Source organism: Hordeum vulgare, chromosome 6H, assembly GCF_904849725.1.
Source record: "Hordeum vulgare subsp. vulgare chromosome 6H, MorexV3_pseudomolecules_assembly, whole genome shotgun sequence".
NCBI lineage: Eukaryota > Viridiplantae > Streptophyta > Magnoliopsida > Poales > Poaceae > Hordeum > Hordeum vulgare.
Genome location: NC_058523.1, coordinates 163,841,287 through 163,857,293, shown reverse-complemented (window position 1 = coordinate 163,857,293; position 16,007 = coordinate 163,841,287). Strand labels below are relative to the sequence as shown.

Sequence of the window (16,007 nt, the reverse complement as noted above, 5' to 3'; positions counted from 1 at the left end):
CGCCCTTCCGCTGCTCCTACCTCGCGACGCACCTGCTATGGCGTCGCCCCCACCTCCTCCACCACCCCCTCCTCCCCCTGCTCGCCCTACCTCTGCCACCAGCGGCTCTCCAGCGACTCCGCCGCCCACCCAAGCCCCCACCTCTTCCTCCACGGCGGCTCCCAACCCCTCCCCTCTGGTGAGTGTCTTCATCAACCACCACGTCCCCATTGTGTTGTCTCTCAACCCGCCCAACTTCTCCCATTGGCGCACCCTCTTCGAGGTCACCTTCTAGAAGCATGATGTCCTCGCCCACATCTCCGGGGCGGCGCGCCTCCATGATCCGCTCTGGAGCCAGGACGATGCCCACATCGTCTCGTGGCTCTACAACCGCATCACCCCGGAGGTCTTTGGGCTCATTCATCAGCGCGGCGCCTCTGCCGCCACCGTTTGGGACGCCATCTGCAACCTCTTCCTGGAGAACGCCGAGCACCAAGTGGTGTTCCTCTCCACCGAGTTCCGTCGCATCGATCAAGGCTCGGCGTCCGTCCTCTCGTACTTCGCACGCCTCAAGGACTGCGCCAACCGCCTCGCCGAGCTCCGCGCCGCCGTCACTGATCGGGATCAGGTTCTGAATATGTTTCGTGGCCTGCACCCCCGTTTCCGCTATGCTGTCCCGATCCTCAAGATGCAGACTCCGTTCCCAACACTCCTCCGTTGCCGGGCGTTTCTTCTCCTCGAGGAGAGTCGCCTTGCTGCGGACAACACCACCGAGACCGCTCTGCATGCCACTCGCGTCCCCACCAACACCAACGCCGACAGCGGCGGGTAGGGCGTCTCCAACAGCAACTCCGGCGGGGGCGACGGTGGCCGTTCGAGGGGCAAACGCGGCAACACAAACTCCCGCGGGGGCAACCATCAGGCGCGTCCTCCTACACCCTCAGCTGCCCCTTGGACCGGCATGGTCCATGCCTGGCCCATGCCATGGCGCCCCCACGCGCCCGGTGCCGGCATCCTCGGTCCCCGACCAGGCGGCGGGGCCCCGTTCGCTGGCACGGCCACTCACCACCCCACCATCCCCGATGTGCCTCCCATAGCGCCTCCCGTCTTCTGGCAACCTGGTGTCATGCCTTCCCACCCCCTGCACGACGTCACGCCTGGTGGTGGACCTGGTCCTTCTACTCCAACTTGGGACCAAAATGCGCTCGTCCACGCGCTCAACACCATGACGATGCAGCAGCAGCAGCCGGCGCCTCCTCCTGCCGACTGGTACCTCGACACGGGCGCCACATCTCACATGGCGTCGTCGTCTGGTATGCTCTCCTCCTCTACCCCCTATACTTCCTCACGCATAGTGGTCGGCGACGGCTCCTCCCTTGCGGTCACGCACATCGGCCAGCAACACATACCCACCACCGCCAACCCCATCGTTCTCAACGATGTCCTCGTTTCCCCCCACCTAGTTCGCAATCTCCTCTCTGTTAAAAAGCTTGCCCGTGATAATCCTCTTAATGTCGAATTTGATGAACTTGGCTTTTCTGTAAAGGAACGAAGCACGAAGAAGGCGATCCTCCACTGTAACTCCACCGACGATGAGCTTTATCCCATGTCCACATCGTCCTCCTTGCGCGCGCACCATGCATTCACCGCCGTGTCCCGTGGCATTTGGCATCAGTGTCTAGGTCATCTTGGCGATGATGCTCCCCGTCACACCCTTCGTCAGTCAGCCATCGACCACACCAGCGGCTCATCTACTGTCTGTCATGCCTGTCAATTAGGAAAGAGCACTAGGCTCCCATTTGCTTTATCAGATCATGTTTCGTATTTTCCTTTCCAACTTGTGCATTGTGATGTATGGACTTCTCCTGAATTAAGCGTTTCTGGCTGTCAATATTATCTGCTTGTGCTTGATGATTATAGTCACTTCGCTTGGACTTTCCCCCTCCGTCACAAATCTGATGTGTTTCCAACCCTTCGCAACTTTCTTCACTTCGCCCGCATGCACTTTAACCTGCCTGTTCTTACGATACAAACGGACAACGGCGGGAGTTCGACAACTCAGCTGCCCGCGAGCTTCTCTCTTCTTTAGGCACTGTTTTGCGTCTGTCATGCCCGTACACATCGCCTCAGAATGGTCGCGCCGAGCGCGCGCTCCGCACCCTCAACGACATCACCCGCTCCCTGCTAGTTCACGCCCACATGCCATATGAGTACAGGGCTGAAGCCCTTCAAACGGCCACGTTTCTTCTCAACAGAAGACCGTGCTATCCACGCCACAACTACACACCCTTCTTCCTTCTCTACGGCACGTACCCGGACTACTCGTCGCTTCGTATCTTCGGGTGCCTCTGCTACCCCAACCTCACGACCTCGACACGGCATAAACTCGCTCCACGCTCCGCCCCATGTGTCCTCCTCGGATACTCCTCCGATCACAAGGGCTACCGCTGCTTAAACCGCGCAACCGGACGCGTGATCATCTCACGCCACGTCGTTTTCGATGAGTCCAGCTTTCCCTTCCACACCGCTCCACCCACCATGGCTGCACCATCGACGCTTGACACCGACGAGCACCCCTTCCATGCATGCATGCCCCGCCAGCCTCGCTCGCCGCTTCCCCGTCATCCCACCATGGCGGTCCAGCAATCTGTCGTGGTTGCTAGCCCACAGCCGAAAACACCACTACCCACTACCACCCCACCTAATATCGATGCCATGGCAGCTACCAACCCCTCGGCAGTCGTTCCTGACACACCGTCCACTTCATCCCCGCTGCCGCAGCAGCCTCCACTCCCTTCACGTCGCCCTAATCCTCCCGCACCCACTCACAACATGCTCACCCGTGCCCAAGCTGGCAAGTTCTTCCCCAACCCAAAATACCAACAGAACCTTACTACCACAGTCGCCGCTGCCATCTCCTCCATTCCCAAAAGTGTGCGTGCCGCATTACGGGATCCCTGTTGGTTGGCTGCTATGCAGGTGGAGTACAGGGCCCTCATGGAGAACAAGACCTGGCGCCTCGTGCCTTGTCCCCGCGAGGCCAACATCGTCACCGGCAAATGGGTCTTCCGCCACAAGCTGAAGGCTGATGACTCACTTGAACGGTACAAGGCAAGATGGGTCGTCCGCGGCTTCTCTCAACGCCCTGGTGTTGACTTCGACGAGACCTTCTCGCCCGTCGTCAAGGCTGCCACGATCCGGGTTGTGCTCACCATCGCTGCCTCCCACTAGTGGCCAGTTCACCAGATGGACGTCAACAATGCATTCCTCCACACCCGTCTCTCCGAGCAAGTGTATTGCCAACAGCCCGCGGGATTTGTCGACGAGGCGCGCCCTGATCATGTGTGCCTCCTTGATAAATCACTCTACAGCCTCAAACAAGCACCGCGCGCCTGGTTTGCTCGGTTCGCCGCTTACGCCCACACCATCGGCTTCGTCAGCTCACGGGCCGATCCGTCGTTGTTCATCCTCCGGAGCGACGCCGGTGCCGCCTACCTGCTCCTCTATGTCGATGATATCGTCCTCACCGCCTCGTCGTCGACACTCTTGCAACATCTTCAACGACTCCTCTTCACCGAGTTCTCGATGAAGGATCTCGGTCCCCTCCATTACTTCCTGGGGATCGAGGTCACGCGCACGGCGGATGGCTTCTTCCTCTCCCAGCGCAAGTATGCGGAGGAGCTGCTCGACCGCGCCAACATGCATGCATGCAAGCCTGCTTCCACGCCCGTCGACACACGCTCCAAGCTATCCGCCACCAACGGCACTCCTGTTAAGGACGCCTCTGAGTACCGCAGCCTTGTCGGCGCACTCCAGTACATGACGATGACGCGCCCCGACATCGCCTACGCCGTTCAACAGTGCTGCTTGGTGATGCATGATCCGCGGATTCCTCACATGGCCCTCGCCACACGCATATTGCGCTACCTTCGCGGCACCACGACCCATGGTCTTCACCTGCACCACGGCGCCCCGCTTGACCTGACCGCGTACTCCAACGCGGACTGGGCCGGTTGCCCAGACACTCGACGCTCCACCTCCGGCTACACCGTGTTCTTGGGCGACTCGCTGGTGTCCTGGTCCTCCAAGCGGCAAGCCACTGTCTCCTGCTCCAGTGCCGAAGCTGAGTACCGCGCGGTTGCCAATGCAGTCGCCGAGTGCTGCTGGCTTCGTCAACTCCTAGCCGAGATTGCTGTGCCGCTGCCAAAGGCCAGCGTGGTCTTCTGCGACAGCATATCATCCGTCTACATGGCTGCCAACCCAGTTCACCATCGTCGGACTAAACATATCGAGCTTGACATACATTTCGTCTGCGATAAGGTCGCCCTTGGCGAGCTGCGTGTTCTCCACGTCCCCACAACGCAGCAGTTCGCTGACGTTCTTACCAAGGGACTCCCAACACTGGCCTTCGAGGAGTTTCGATCCAGCTTGTGCATCCGACCGCCGGACGCTCAAACTGCAGCGGGGTGTTAGACAGTCAAACTCCTCTCTCCCCACTAGCAGGCACGACTGCATGATCCCACGATCTCATGCACGTCGCCACTCCCGGCGCCTCGTGCCCTTGTTGTAACCTCTGTACTCTGTACATATATATTGAGTGTAATACGATCGACAGTACCTTAAGGGGTGCCATTTACCCATTCTTCCACCTGTTTCCAGTTCTGTACAAATGCACATATGAAATACGATCATGTGTTTACCCAATTTTTTCCATGTGTTATATTCAACATATACGGTTCTTGTGAAGCAACAAGCATCGGTTTGTATGAATCTATGCACAGATCAAATGATCAAAATTTCCCCATGCTGTGTTATTCAACTCATTGTTTGAGCATGCTAGTTTGTTTTGCAGGTATTTTGCGATTCTAATTACATGGCCACTATTCTGATTTGCAACAGGTTGTGATGATTGACGGGCGTGAAATTGGTGATGCGAAAATCGGTCCAGTCACAAGACAAATCCAGAACGCATACAAAGTCCTGACAGCAGGGTTAGGGGTACCAATACCCAGGAACGCGGAGGCATAATCATTTGCGCGGACATTCTTCTTTTCCTTTTGAAAAGGAGAAGGCACTTGTTATCTATGGACAAACTTTCAGGGCCCAGTTGAGAGTAATAACAATAAATAGTCGCTATTGTTCAAAGAAGCACCCAGTGAAAGCGGCACACCGAACAGAAAAGCGAGTATTTGAAAAATACTTGTTGGGTCTATGGATTCATGATTTATTGTGTGCGTGTGTGCGCCGAACCTGTTCATGTCATTTGGAAGTTGTGGCTGATCCTGGAAATAGAACAGAAAATAAATCTTATGTGCGGTTTGTTTGCTGCCTAATTTTCTTTGATCCGTCCATCAATTTACTGCAACTGTGATGATGTTGTGAAGTCCATGCACATCCATGGTACCAACATATGCCAACTACCCCATGCTCCCAGCCTTGCTGGGAAATGGAAAAAAGGAAAACACAAAGGAAGTGTTCAGATTAAACAGTGGTAACGCAAATGTTAAGGGAAATAGATCATGCTGGAAACATGAAGGCAATTGACAAATCTCTGTTTTGTTTGGTTCATGCTTGTAAGAGCATGGACAATGTTTTAAAAAAAGAAGATAACCCCGGCCTCTGCATCTGAGAGATGCATACGGCCACTTTATTAACTATTTTCAAGGGTCTTACAAAGTATTACAACAATATGTCTGAATTCACCATCTTGGGAAAAAGTGCTGCTATTCCTATCCATATGATGTAGGGGTGCTAGCCGGGCCCCTACCCAGACCACTCACCTAAGTCTAACATCAAAAGCTGGAAGCCCCAGCCGAGCCACATACCGAGTCTGGTGCACAAACCGGTCAGACGCACTCGTGTGTTGTCGCCGTCATCTTTCACCGGTCCATCTTCAGAGCAGATATTGAGGCTTCTACCTTGTTTAGCCACTCTGCCATCGACGTCATCATGACGCCAAACAGCTACCTCCTCCTGTGTGAGTCCATCTCCACGAATCAGACGCCGAGTCCCCACAGCGCCACGTCGTCGATATTCGCCGCCATCAATGTGTGAGATGAAGCACCGCTCCACCATCTCTTCAGCCAACACTTGATCCAAAACGATGCTCTCAGGAAGGAAGGCGATAGAACGCCATCATCGTCCGATCCAGGAAGACCCAGATCTAGAGTTTCCTCCGGAGCATCCCGAGCCTGATGACGCAAACTGCAACTCGCAGTTGCTCCACCAGACGAGCGGTGCCGCCGCCGCAACCTTCAAGGTGAAGCTGGCCAAAATGCGCCGACACCGAACCGCCGCCACCTCCACCGCCGCTTGAGCAGCCCCCGAGCAACGCCTTCAGGAAGGAGCACGCCACTACGGTGTCGTCGTCGCTTGGAATAAGGGGATCTGAGGTTTTCAGCTGAGCTCCTCGGAGGGGTGGAAGTAAGGGGATCCTCTCTGAAGCCTCCAGCAAGGGGAGCAACACCCAAAGGCGCTGCCTTCGGAGTGGTCACCGCGCCAGCCAAGGGATTCCCCCGGAACCCTTCCAGCCACCGGATCTGCAAGGCCTTTACCCAAGAACAGCGAGAAGCCATCAGAGGCCGGATCCGCTGCAGATCGGAGTAGATCATGGTCGAGGACGAGCATCACCATGGCCACCAGCATCCAGTGAGACCCGCTGCCGCAGCCAACGCCCACCACCTTCCCACCACCCACACGACCGAGCATGGGAGGCCGAGACTGCGCCTGTAGAACCAGATCCGCAATGGATCCATGCCCGCGCCGCCGCCCCGAAGCCAACTCCTCGCACAACCGCCATGGCCTGGCCGCCGCGCCGCCGCATCTCGCGCTACAGCCGCACGCCGGGAGGGGGAGAAGGGCCCCGGCGGCACCTTCAGGAGACCGGCGCGGGGTGGAGGCTAGGGTTCCCCCGCCGCCGCCCGTCAGAACGACGCGAGGGACGTGGTGTGAAGGCTAGGGTTCCCCTGCCGCCGCCCGCGAGAGAGACGCGAGAGCTAACTGGTGAACAAGAGCATGTACAATGATGCCATATGAATACAGATGTCCCATGATAAAAAATAGCTTGAAGCATCTATATTGATTTTTTTTCTCTTCAATGCAAATTACCGTCAGGGTGCCTCATCAAAGAATAAAGAATAAAAACTCTAATACACATGCATCTCTATTTTTTACTCTAACTTTTTCAGCTTTTTACGTTGGACCATACATTTTCCCTTCAAGCACCCGCCTCCTGATCCCGCTTCCTTATCCAAACCTATTTTTTCTGACATCCGATCCTACATGACATACGAGGAATCATCCTGACGCTATATATTGTACATGCCCTGAAGGAATCGAATTGTGGTGTTTGCTTTGGCCGCTCCGGCATTGCCGCCAACATTGCTGGCTGCTTCACCGGCCTCCCCGCCAGCCACGACATTCTCCTCTCTGCCACCTCATATCTCCAATGCCTCCACTCATGTGGTTGTGCCTGGAGAGAATCTAGGCCATGGAGATGATAGGCATGCTTAGCTGTCGCACACATTCAGTTAAGACGGACTGAGGTTCCATTGACGGACCAGATCAAGTGCAGCTATGCAGATCCAAAGGCCTGCATTCGCTCACCTAGTTACTGCCGCCCCGAGCTCCGATAACTCTTCTCCATTTCGTATATGCTGTTTTCCTGATCTAGATTGAAACCCTAGTTCGAGTTCATCCCCAAATCCCTCTGTTGCCACGCAAATTTGCCGTGCGACACCACGATAACTGTCGTGCTTACGTGACGACTTACGGATGCTTTTCGCGCAAAGCAACAAAGAATTTCTCGATTTCGTAGAGGAGTACGCCCGCTTTTCAGCGTAAAACGGTAAAGATAATCCGGGCTCTAGGGTTGCTAGGGCACGGTGAAGAGTAAACGATAGAGAAAAAGTACGTGAACAAGTAGATTGATTTTTGTTGTGTAATGATTAGATTTTATTTCTCTTAATCGGTCATATGCTTGTTTATATAAGCAGCCTGATCTTTGACGTACAGGATAGGACACAGAAGTCATTCTTGGCATACAAGCCGAATATATTATTTCTAATCTATTGCCAAATTGGTCTAATCAAATTTGGAAATCTTAGTACATCCCTGTCGGCTTACGCCCACACCATCGGCTTCGTCAGCTCACGGGCCGATCCGTCGTTGTTCATCCTCCGGAGCGACGCCGGTGCCGCCTACCTGCTCCTCTATGTCGATGATATCGTCCTCACCGCCTCGTCGTCGACACTCTTGCAACATCTTCAACGACTCCTCTTCACCGAGTTCTCGATGAAGGATCTCGGTCCCCTCCATTACTTCCTGGGGATCGAGGTCACGCGCACGGCGGATGGCTTCTTCCTCTCCCAGCGCAAGTATGCGGAGGAGCTGCTCGACCGCGCCAACATGCATGCATGCAAGCCTGCTTCCACGCCCGTCGACACACGCTCCAAGCTATCCGCCACCAACGGCACTCCTGTTAAGGACGCCTCTGAGTACCGCAGCCTTGTCGGCGCACTCCAGTACATGACGATGACGCGCCCCGACATCGCCTACGCCGTTCAACAGTGCTGCTTGGTGATGCATGATCCGCGGATTCCTCACATGGCCCTCGCCACACGCATATTGCGCTACCTTCGCGGCACCACGACCCATGGTCTTCACCTGCACCACGGCGCCCCGCTTGACCTGACCGCGTACTCCAACGCGGACTGGGCCGGTTGCCCAGACACTCGACGCTCCACCTCCGGCTACGCCGTGTTCTTGGGCGACTCGCTGGTGTCCTGGTCCTCCAAGCGGCAAGCCACTGTCTCCTGCTCCAGTGCCGAAGCTGAGTACCGCGCGGTTGCCAATGCAGTCGCCGAGTGCTGCTGGCTTCGTCAACTCCTAGCCGAGATTGCTGTGCCGCTGCCAAAGGCCAGCGTGGTCTTCTGCGACAGCATATCATCCGTCTACATGGCTGCCAACCCAGTTCACCATCGTCGGACTAAACATATCGAGCTTGACATACATTTCGTCTGCGATAAGGTCGCCCTTGGCGAGCTGCGTGTTCTCCACGTCCCCACAACGCAGCAGTTCGCTGACGTTCTTACCAAGGGACTCCCAACACTGGCCTTCGAGGAGTTTCGATCCAGCTTGTGCATCCGACCGCCGGACGCTCAAACTGCAGCGGGGTGTTAGACAGTCAAACTCCTCTCTCCCCACTAGCAGGCACGACTGCATGATCCCACGATCTCATGCACGTCGCCACTCCCGGCGCCTCGTGCCCTTGTTGTAACCTCTGTACTCTGTACATATATATTGAGTGTAATACGATCGACAGTACCTTAAGGGGTGCCATTTACCCATTCTTCCACCTGTTTCCAGTTCTGTACAAATGCACATATGAAATACGATCATGTGTTTACCCAATTTTTTCCATGTGTTATATTCAACATATACGGTTCTTGTGAAGCAACAAGCATCGGTTTGTATGAATCTATGCACAGATCAAATGATCAAAATTTCCCCATGCTGTGTTATTCAACTCATTGTTTGAGCATGCTAGTTTGTTTTGCAGGTATTTTGCGATTCTAATTACATGGCCACTATTCTGATTTGCAACAGGTTGTGATGATTGACGGGCGTGAAATTGGTGATGCGAAAATCGGTCCAGTCACAAGACAAATCCAGAACGCATACAAAGTCCTGACAGCAGGGTTAGGGGTACCAATACCCAGGAACGCGGAGGCATAATCATTTGCGCGGACATTCTTCTTTTCCTTTTGAAAAGGAGAAGGCACTTGTTATCTATGGACAAACTTTCAGGGCCCAGTTGAGAGTAATAACAATAAATAGTCGCTATTGTTCAAAGAAGCACCCAGTGAAAGCGGCACACCGAACAGAAAAGCGAGTATTTGAAAAATACTTGTTGGGTCTATGGATTCATGATTTATTGTGTGCGTGTGTGCGCCGAACCTGTTCATGTCATTTGGAAGTTGTGGCTGATCCTGGAAATAGAACAGAAAATAAATCTTATGTGCGGTTTGTTTGCTGCCTAATTTTCTTTGATCCGTCCATCAATTTACTGCAACTGTGATGATGTTGTGAAGTCCATGCACATCCATGGTACCAACATATGCCAACTACCCCATGCTCCCAGCCTTGCTGGGAAATGGAAAAAAGGAAAACACAAAGGAAGTGTTCAGATTAAACAGTGGTAACGCAAATGTTAAGGGAAATAGATCATGCTGGAAACATGAAGGCAATTGACAAATCTCTGTTTTGTTTGGTTCATGCTTGTAAGAGCATGGACAATGTTTTAAAAAAAAAAGATAACCCCGGCCTCTGCATCTGAGAGATGCATACGGCCACTTTATTAACTATTTTCAAGGGTCTTACAAAGTATTACAACAATATGTCTGAATTCACCATCTTGGAAAAAGTGCTGCTATTCCTATCCATATGATGTAGGGGTGCTAGCCGGGCCCCTACCCAGACCACTCACCTAAGTCTAACATCAAAAGCTGGAAGCCCCAGCCGAGCCACATACCGAGTCTGGTGCACAAACCGGTCAGACGCACTCGTGTGTTGTCGCCGTCATCTTTCACCGGTCCATCTTCAGAGCAGATATTGAGGCTTCTACCTTGTTTAGCCACTCTGCCATCGACGTCATCATGACGCCAAACAGCTACCTCCTCCTGTGTGAGTCCATCTCCACGAATCAGACGCCGAGTCCCCACAGCGCCACGTCGTCGATATTCGCCGCCATCAATGTGTGAGATGAAGCACCGCTCCACCATCTCTTCAGCCAACACTTGATCCAAAACGATGCTCTCAGGAAGGAAGGCGATAGAACGCCATCATCGTCCGATCCAGGAAGACCCAGATCTAGAGTTTCCTCCGGAGCATCCCGAGCCTGATGACGCAAACTGCAACTCGCAGTTGCTCCACCAGACGAGCGGTGCCGCCGCCGCAACCTTCAAGGTGAAGCTGGCCAAAATGCGCCGACACCGAACCGCCGCCACCTCCACCGCCGCTTGAGCAGCCCCCGAGCAACGCCTTCAGGAAGGAGCACGCCACTACGGTGTCGTCGTCGCTTGGAATAAGGGGATCTGAGGTTTTCAGCTGAGCTCCTCGGAGGGGTGGAAGTAAGGGGATCCTCTCTGAAGCCTCCAGCAAGGGGAGCAACACCCAAAGGCGCTGCCTTCGGAGTGGTCACCGCGCCAGCCAAGGGATTCCCCCGGAACCCTTCCAGCCACCGGATCTGCAAGGCCTTTACCCAAGAACAGCGAGAAGCCATCAGAGGCCGGATCCGCTGCAGATCGGAGTAGATCATGGTCGAGGACGAGCATCACCATGGCCACCAGCATCCAGTGAGACCCGCTGCCGCAGCCAACGCCCACCACCTTCCCACCACCCACACGACCGAGCATGGGAGGCCGAGACTGCGCCTGTAGAACCAGATCCGCAATGGATCCATGCCCGCGCCGCCGCCCCGAAGCCAACTCCTCGCACAACCGCCATGGCCTGGCCGCCGCGCCGCCGCATCTCGCGCTACAGCCGCACGCCGGGAGGGGGAGAAGGGCCCCGGCGGCACCTTCAGGAGACCGGCGCGGGGTGGAGGCTAGGGTTCCCCCGCCGCCGCCCGTCAGAACGACGCGAGGGACGTGGTGTGAAGGCTAGGGTTCCCCTGCCGCCGCCCGCGAGAGAGACGCGAGAGCTAACTGGTGAACAAGAGCATGTACAATGATGCCATATGAATACAGATGTCCCATGATAAAAAATAGCTTGAAGCATCTATATTGATTTTTTTCTCTTCAATGCAAATTACCGTCAGGGTGCCTCATCAAAGAATAAAGAATAAAAACTCTAATACACATGCATCTCTATTTTTTACTCTAACTTTTTCAGCTTTTTACGTTGGACCATACATTTTCCCTTCAAGCACCCGCCTCCTGATCCCGCTTCCTTATCCAAACCTATTTTTTCTGACATCCGATCCTACATGACATACGAGGAATCATCCTGACGCTATATATTGTACATGCCCTGAAGGAATCGAATTGTGGTGTTTGCTTTGGCCGCTCCGGCATTGCCGCCAACATTGCTGGCTGCTTCACCGGCCTCCCCGCCAGCCACGACATTCTCCTCTCTGCCACCTCATATCTCCAATGCCTCCACTCATGTGGTTGTGCCTGGAGAGAATCTAGGCCATGGAGATGATAGGCATGCTTAGCTGTCGCACACATTCAGTTAAGACGGACTGAGGTTCCATTGACGGACCAGATCAAGTGCAGCTATGCAGATCCAAAGGCCTGCATTCGCTCACCTAGTTACTGCCGCCCCGAGCTCCGATAACTCTTCTCCATTTCGTATATGCTGTTTTCCTGATCTAGATTGAAACCCTAGTTCGAGTTCATCCCCAAATCCCTCTGTTGCCACGCAAATTTGCCGTGCGACACCACGATAACTGTCGTGCTTACGTGACGACTTACGGATGCTTTTCGCGCAAAGCAACAAAGAATTTCTCGATTTCGTAGAGGAGTACGCCCGCTTTTCAGCGTAAAACGGTAAAGATAATCCGGGCTCTAGGGTTGCTAGGGCACGGTGAAGAGTAAACGATAGAGAAAAAGTACGTGAACAAGTAGATTGATTTTTGTTGTGTAATGATTAGATTTTATTTCTCTTAATCGGTCATATGCTTGTTTATATAAGCAGCCTGATCTTTGACGTACAGGATAGGACACAGAAGTCATTCTTGGCATACAAGCCGAATATATTATTTCTAATCTATTGCCAAATTGGTCTAATCAAATTTGGAAATCTTAGTACATCCCTGTACGTGGAAACTTTTTGTACACCTCATGTACCAGTATAGCTTGCCATCCATGAAGTCTTCAATCTCGAATCAAACCGAGCCATCCTAGGACTTGTCATTCAAACCTGCAATTTTTGTTGGCGCGGCCGCCTCCACCACACGCATTTGCTCTTGCTTTGACGAGAGGAAGAAGAGGCAGGAGACTCTGCTGGGTAACTCCCTCTGAACAGGGTGGATAACTCTTTTACGTGCAGGTGGGTAACTATCTCACGCGGGGTGGGTAACTCTTTCAGGTGCAGGTGGATAACTCTCTGAGGCAGGGTGGGTAACTCTTTCAGGCGCAGGTGGATAACTCTCTCAGACGAGGTTGGTAACTCTTGCCTGACAAGGGAACACAGTGATTGTCGGCGCCATGGTATTTGCACTCCAGTCTCATCAAGTCCGCACTTTAAACCGAACAACAATTCCAAATACAGCAGCCATTTTAGTTAATTTGGCCTATATAATACCTAGCAGCCAAATTATGCATTCAACACATGTCCCTCTGTTTTTGGTATAAATGTATTTATCAAAAACACTATCACGGTACCTTAAGACAATGTCAGATAATTTTATTGGCCATATGATTTCTTAGGGCGATGTTCAAAGAACACATCGGCCAAATCTTCTGCTTAGGGCGATGTACAAATAACACATCGGCCAAATTTTCTCACGGCAGTATTTATATCGGCCATAGCATCATCAAGCCTCTTGCCACATGCTATGACAATACTTCTTCAAATATTTTCCATTAAGAGCTTTGGGTAACCTCACTCCCTGCAAAGATTGTACAAAATATGAATTTCTGGGAACAATCTTTACAATTTTGTAAGGGCCTTTCCAGCTCGGCGACCGTTTGCCGAATTTCTTATCTTTTGTTTCAATAGGTAAAATCGTTTTCCACGCTAAATCTCCTATCTGAAATGATTTTTCTCTCACCTTTTTATTATAAGCCTTAGCTACTCTTAATTTCTCCTTCTCAATTTCTCTCAAGGCTCGCAATCTCCCTTCTAAAATATCATCTATCTTATCCATCATCAAATCATTGTAATCTACAGCCGACAAATCATTTTGTCCGGCCACTCTAAGAGCATGTAAATTAACTTCTATAGGTAACACCGCCTCCTGACCATATACCAGGGAATCGTATACCAGGTCATACGGTGCCACTTGAGTTGCTCCAGGCTTAGATATTTGATGAGCCCATGAAGCTTTCGAAAGTGCCTCATGCCATCTTTTCGGATGCTCCTCAATCTTCTTCTTTATAAGCTTAATTAAAGTTTTATTGCTAGATTCGGCCTGTCCATTAGTTTGAGCATAATAAGGCGACAAATTTTATAATTTAATTCCTAAAGATTCGGTAAATTCACGAAACTGATGAGACATAAAAGAAGCACCTTGATCGGTAGTCAAAGTTTGAGGGATGATGAATCTATGAATAATATGCTCCAAAACAAAACTAGTAACTTCCTTATGAGTCATTTTTCTCAAAGGAACCGTTTCAGTCCATTTAGTAAAACAATCTGTTGCTACTAGGACGAAGCGATGTTTTTTAGAAGACGAAGAATGTATTTCACCAATAAAATCTAAACCCCACCCTCTAAATGGCCATGGCCTAATTATGAGATTCAACATAGCCGCGGGCGCTAACTGTATATTACCAATTTTTTTACATGCCTCACAACCTTTATAGTACCAAAAACAATCCTCTAGCAAAGTCGGCCAATAAAACCCGCTCTTTTTAATAACCATCGCATTTTGTGAGCCGACTGATGTGTGTCACATATTCCTTCATGCACTTCATCAATAGCTACTTTAGATTGATGAGAATCCAAGCATTTCAAAAATAACCCATCTATTGTTCGGCGATACAACTCGTCATTAAACAAAGTACACTTTAAAGCTTGTCGCCAAATTTTCCTATCTCTCATTTGACTTAGATCCTTTAAATGATTAACTAGAGGAATTCTTCAATCACTTGGATCTAAATTATTTCCTAATTCGGTCGTTTGCAACTCATGCATCGAATCTGCCCCATATTGCACTGTTGGTTGTTGAACTGACCTAGGATCAAGTGTACCATGTGAGAAAGCATCCAACACTATGGACTCATCTCCTACATCAGCATGCATCGGCTTGTCTAGTATAAAAAAACACTCCTTTACTAATGTGATAACCGGATGCTTTTTGTGCTAAACAATTAGCTCTAGAATTTTCTTCTCTATATATATTATGAATGATGAACGTATCTAGAGACTTAATTATATCTAAATATCGGTCCAAATAACTATTTAATAACCCATCAAAACACTCAAATTCGCCTTTAATTTGTTGTACTACAAGAAGCGAATCTCCAAAAGCATCTATATCCTTTACGCCCATATCAACTAAGGTTTGTAAACCAAGTAGCAAAGCTTCATATTCAACTTGGTTATTAGTGGAAGGATATTCCAAATGGACCGATGTACCATAAAAAACATTATTAGGTGAAACCAAAACATTACCAACGCCTTGTCCGTCCCTACAAACTGATCCATCAAAATATATCTTTCATGGGCATACGCTAACATAATTAATACCTTCATCATCTTTAATCCTATGATCAACAATAAAATCGGCAATAACTTAACCTCTCATAACAGGCAACGATTCATATACCAAATCATATTCTATTAGTGTGTAAGCCCATTTTCCAATCCTATCACTAAGAATCGGTTGTTGCAACATACTCCCTCCGTCCGGTAATAAGTGTATTTTTTCCTTTTCTGTCAGTCAAACTGGTTGAACTTTGACTAATTTTATTGAGAAAAGTGCAAACATTTATGACATCAAATTAGTATTAATAGATTTATCTTTACATGAAGTTTCCAACTATATCATTTTCATGCCATATATGTTGCTACTATTTTTTATGAAGTTGGTCAAATTTTAAAATGTTTGACTAAGTACAAATCTATATGTACACTTATTTGTGGACGGAGGGAGTACCTGGCAAGCTACCACACACGTACTAGAAAGAAGATAAGGCCAAAATTTGATACACGCGTAATATAAAGATAAGCATAACTTTTTAATAAAAAAGTACCGAGTTTCAGCGTCGTCGAGCAAGCGACAACTTAAGTATGCAATGATATATTCCTTCTCATTGTCCTCTTGGGCCAACACGGCGCCAATCACTGTATCTTGTGTA

The 16,007-nt window shown here is 50.8% G+C and overlaps 1 protein-coding gene across 4 annotated transcripts in view; it reads left to right on the top strand.

Moving 5' to 3' along the window:
- Nucleotides 1–5,312, top strand: part of LOC123406340 (branched-chain-amino-acid aminotransferase-like protein 1) — a 30,454-nt gene extending 25,142 nt beyond the window's left edge. For 3 of the 4 annotated variants that reach the window (XM_045099838.1, XM_045099837.1, XM_045099841.1), the window contains one exon: nucleotides 4,879–5,312. In XM_045099838.1, coding sequence (XP_044955773.1) covers nucleotides 4,879–5,007 — 129 coding nt within the window. In that variant the 3' untranslated portion in view covers nucleotides 5,008–5,312. The remainder of the gene's footprint in view (nucleotides 1–4,878) is intronic. The other variant, XM_045099840.1, reaches the window with a different exon arrangement.
- Nucleotides 5,313–16,007: the final 10,695 nt, after the last annotated feature.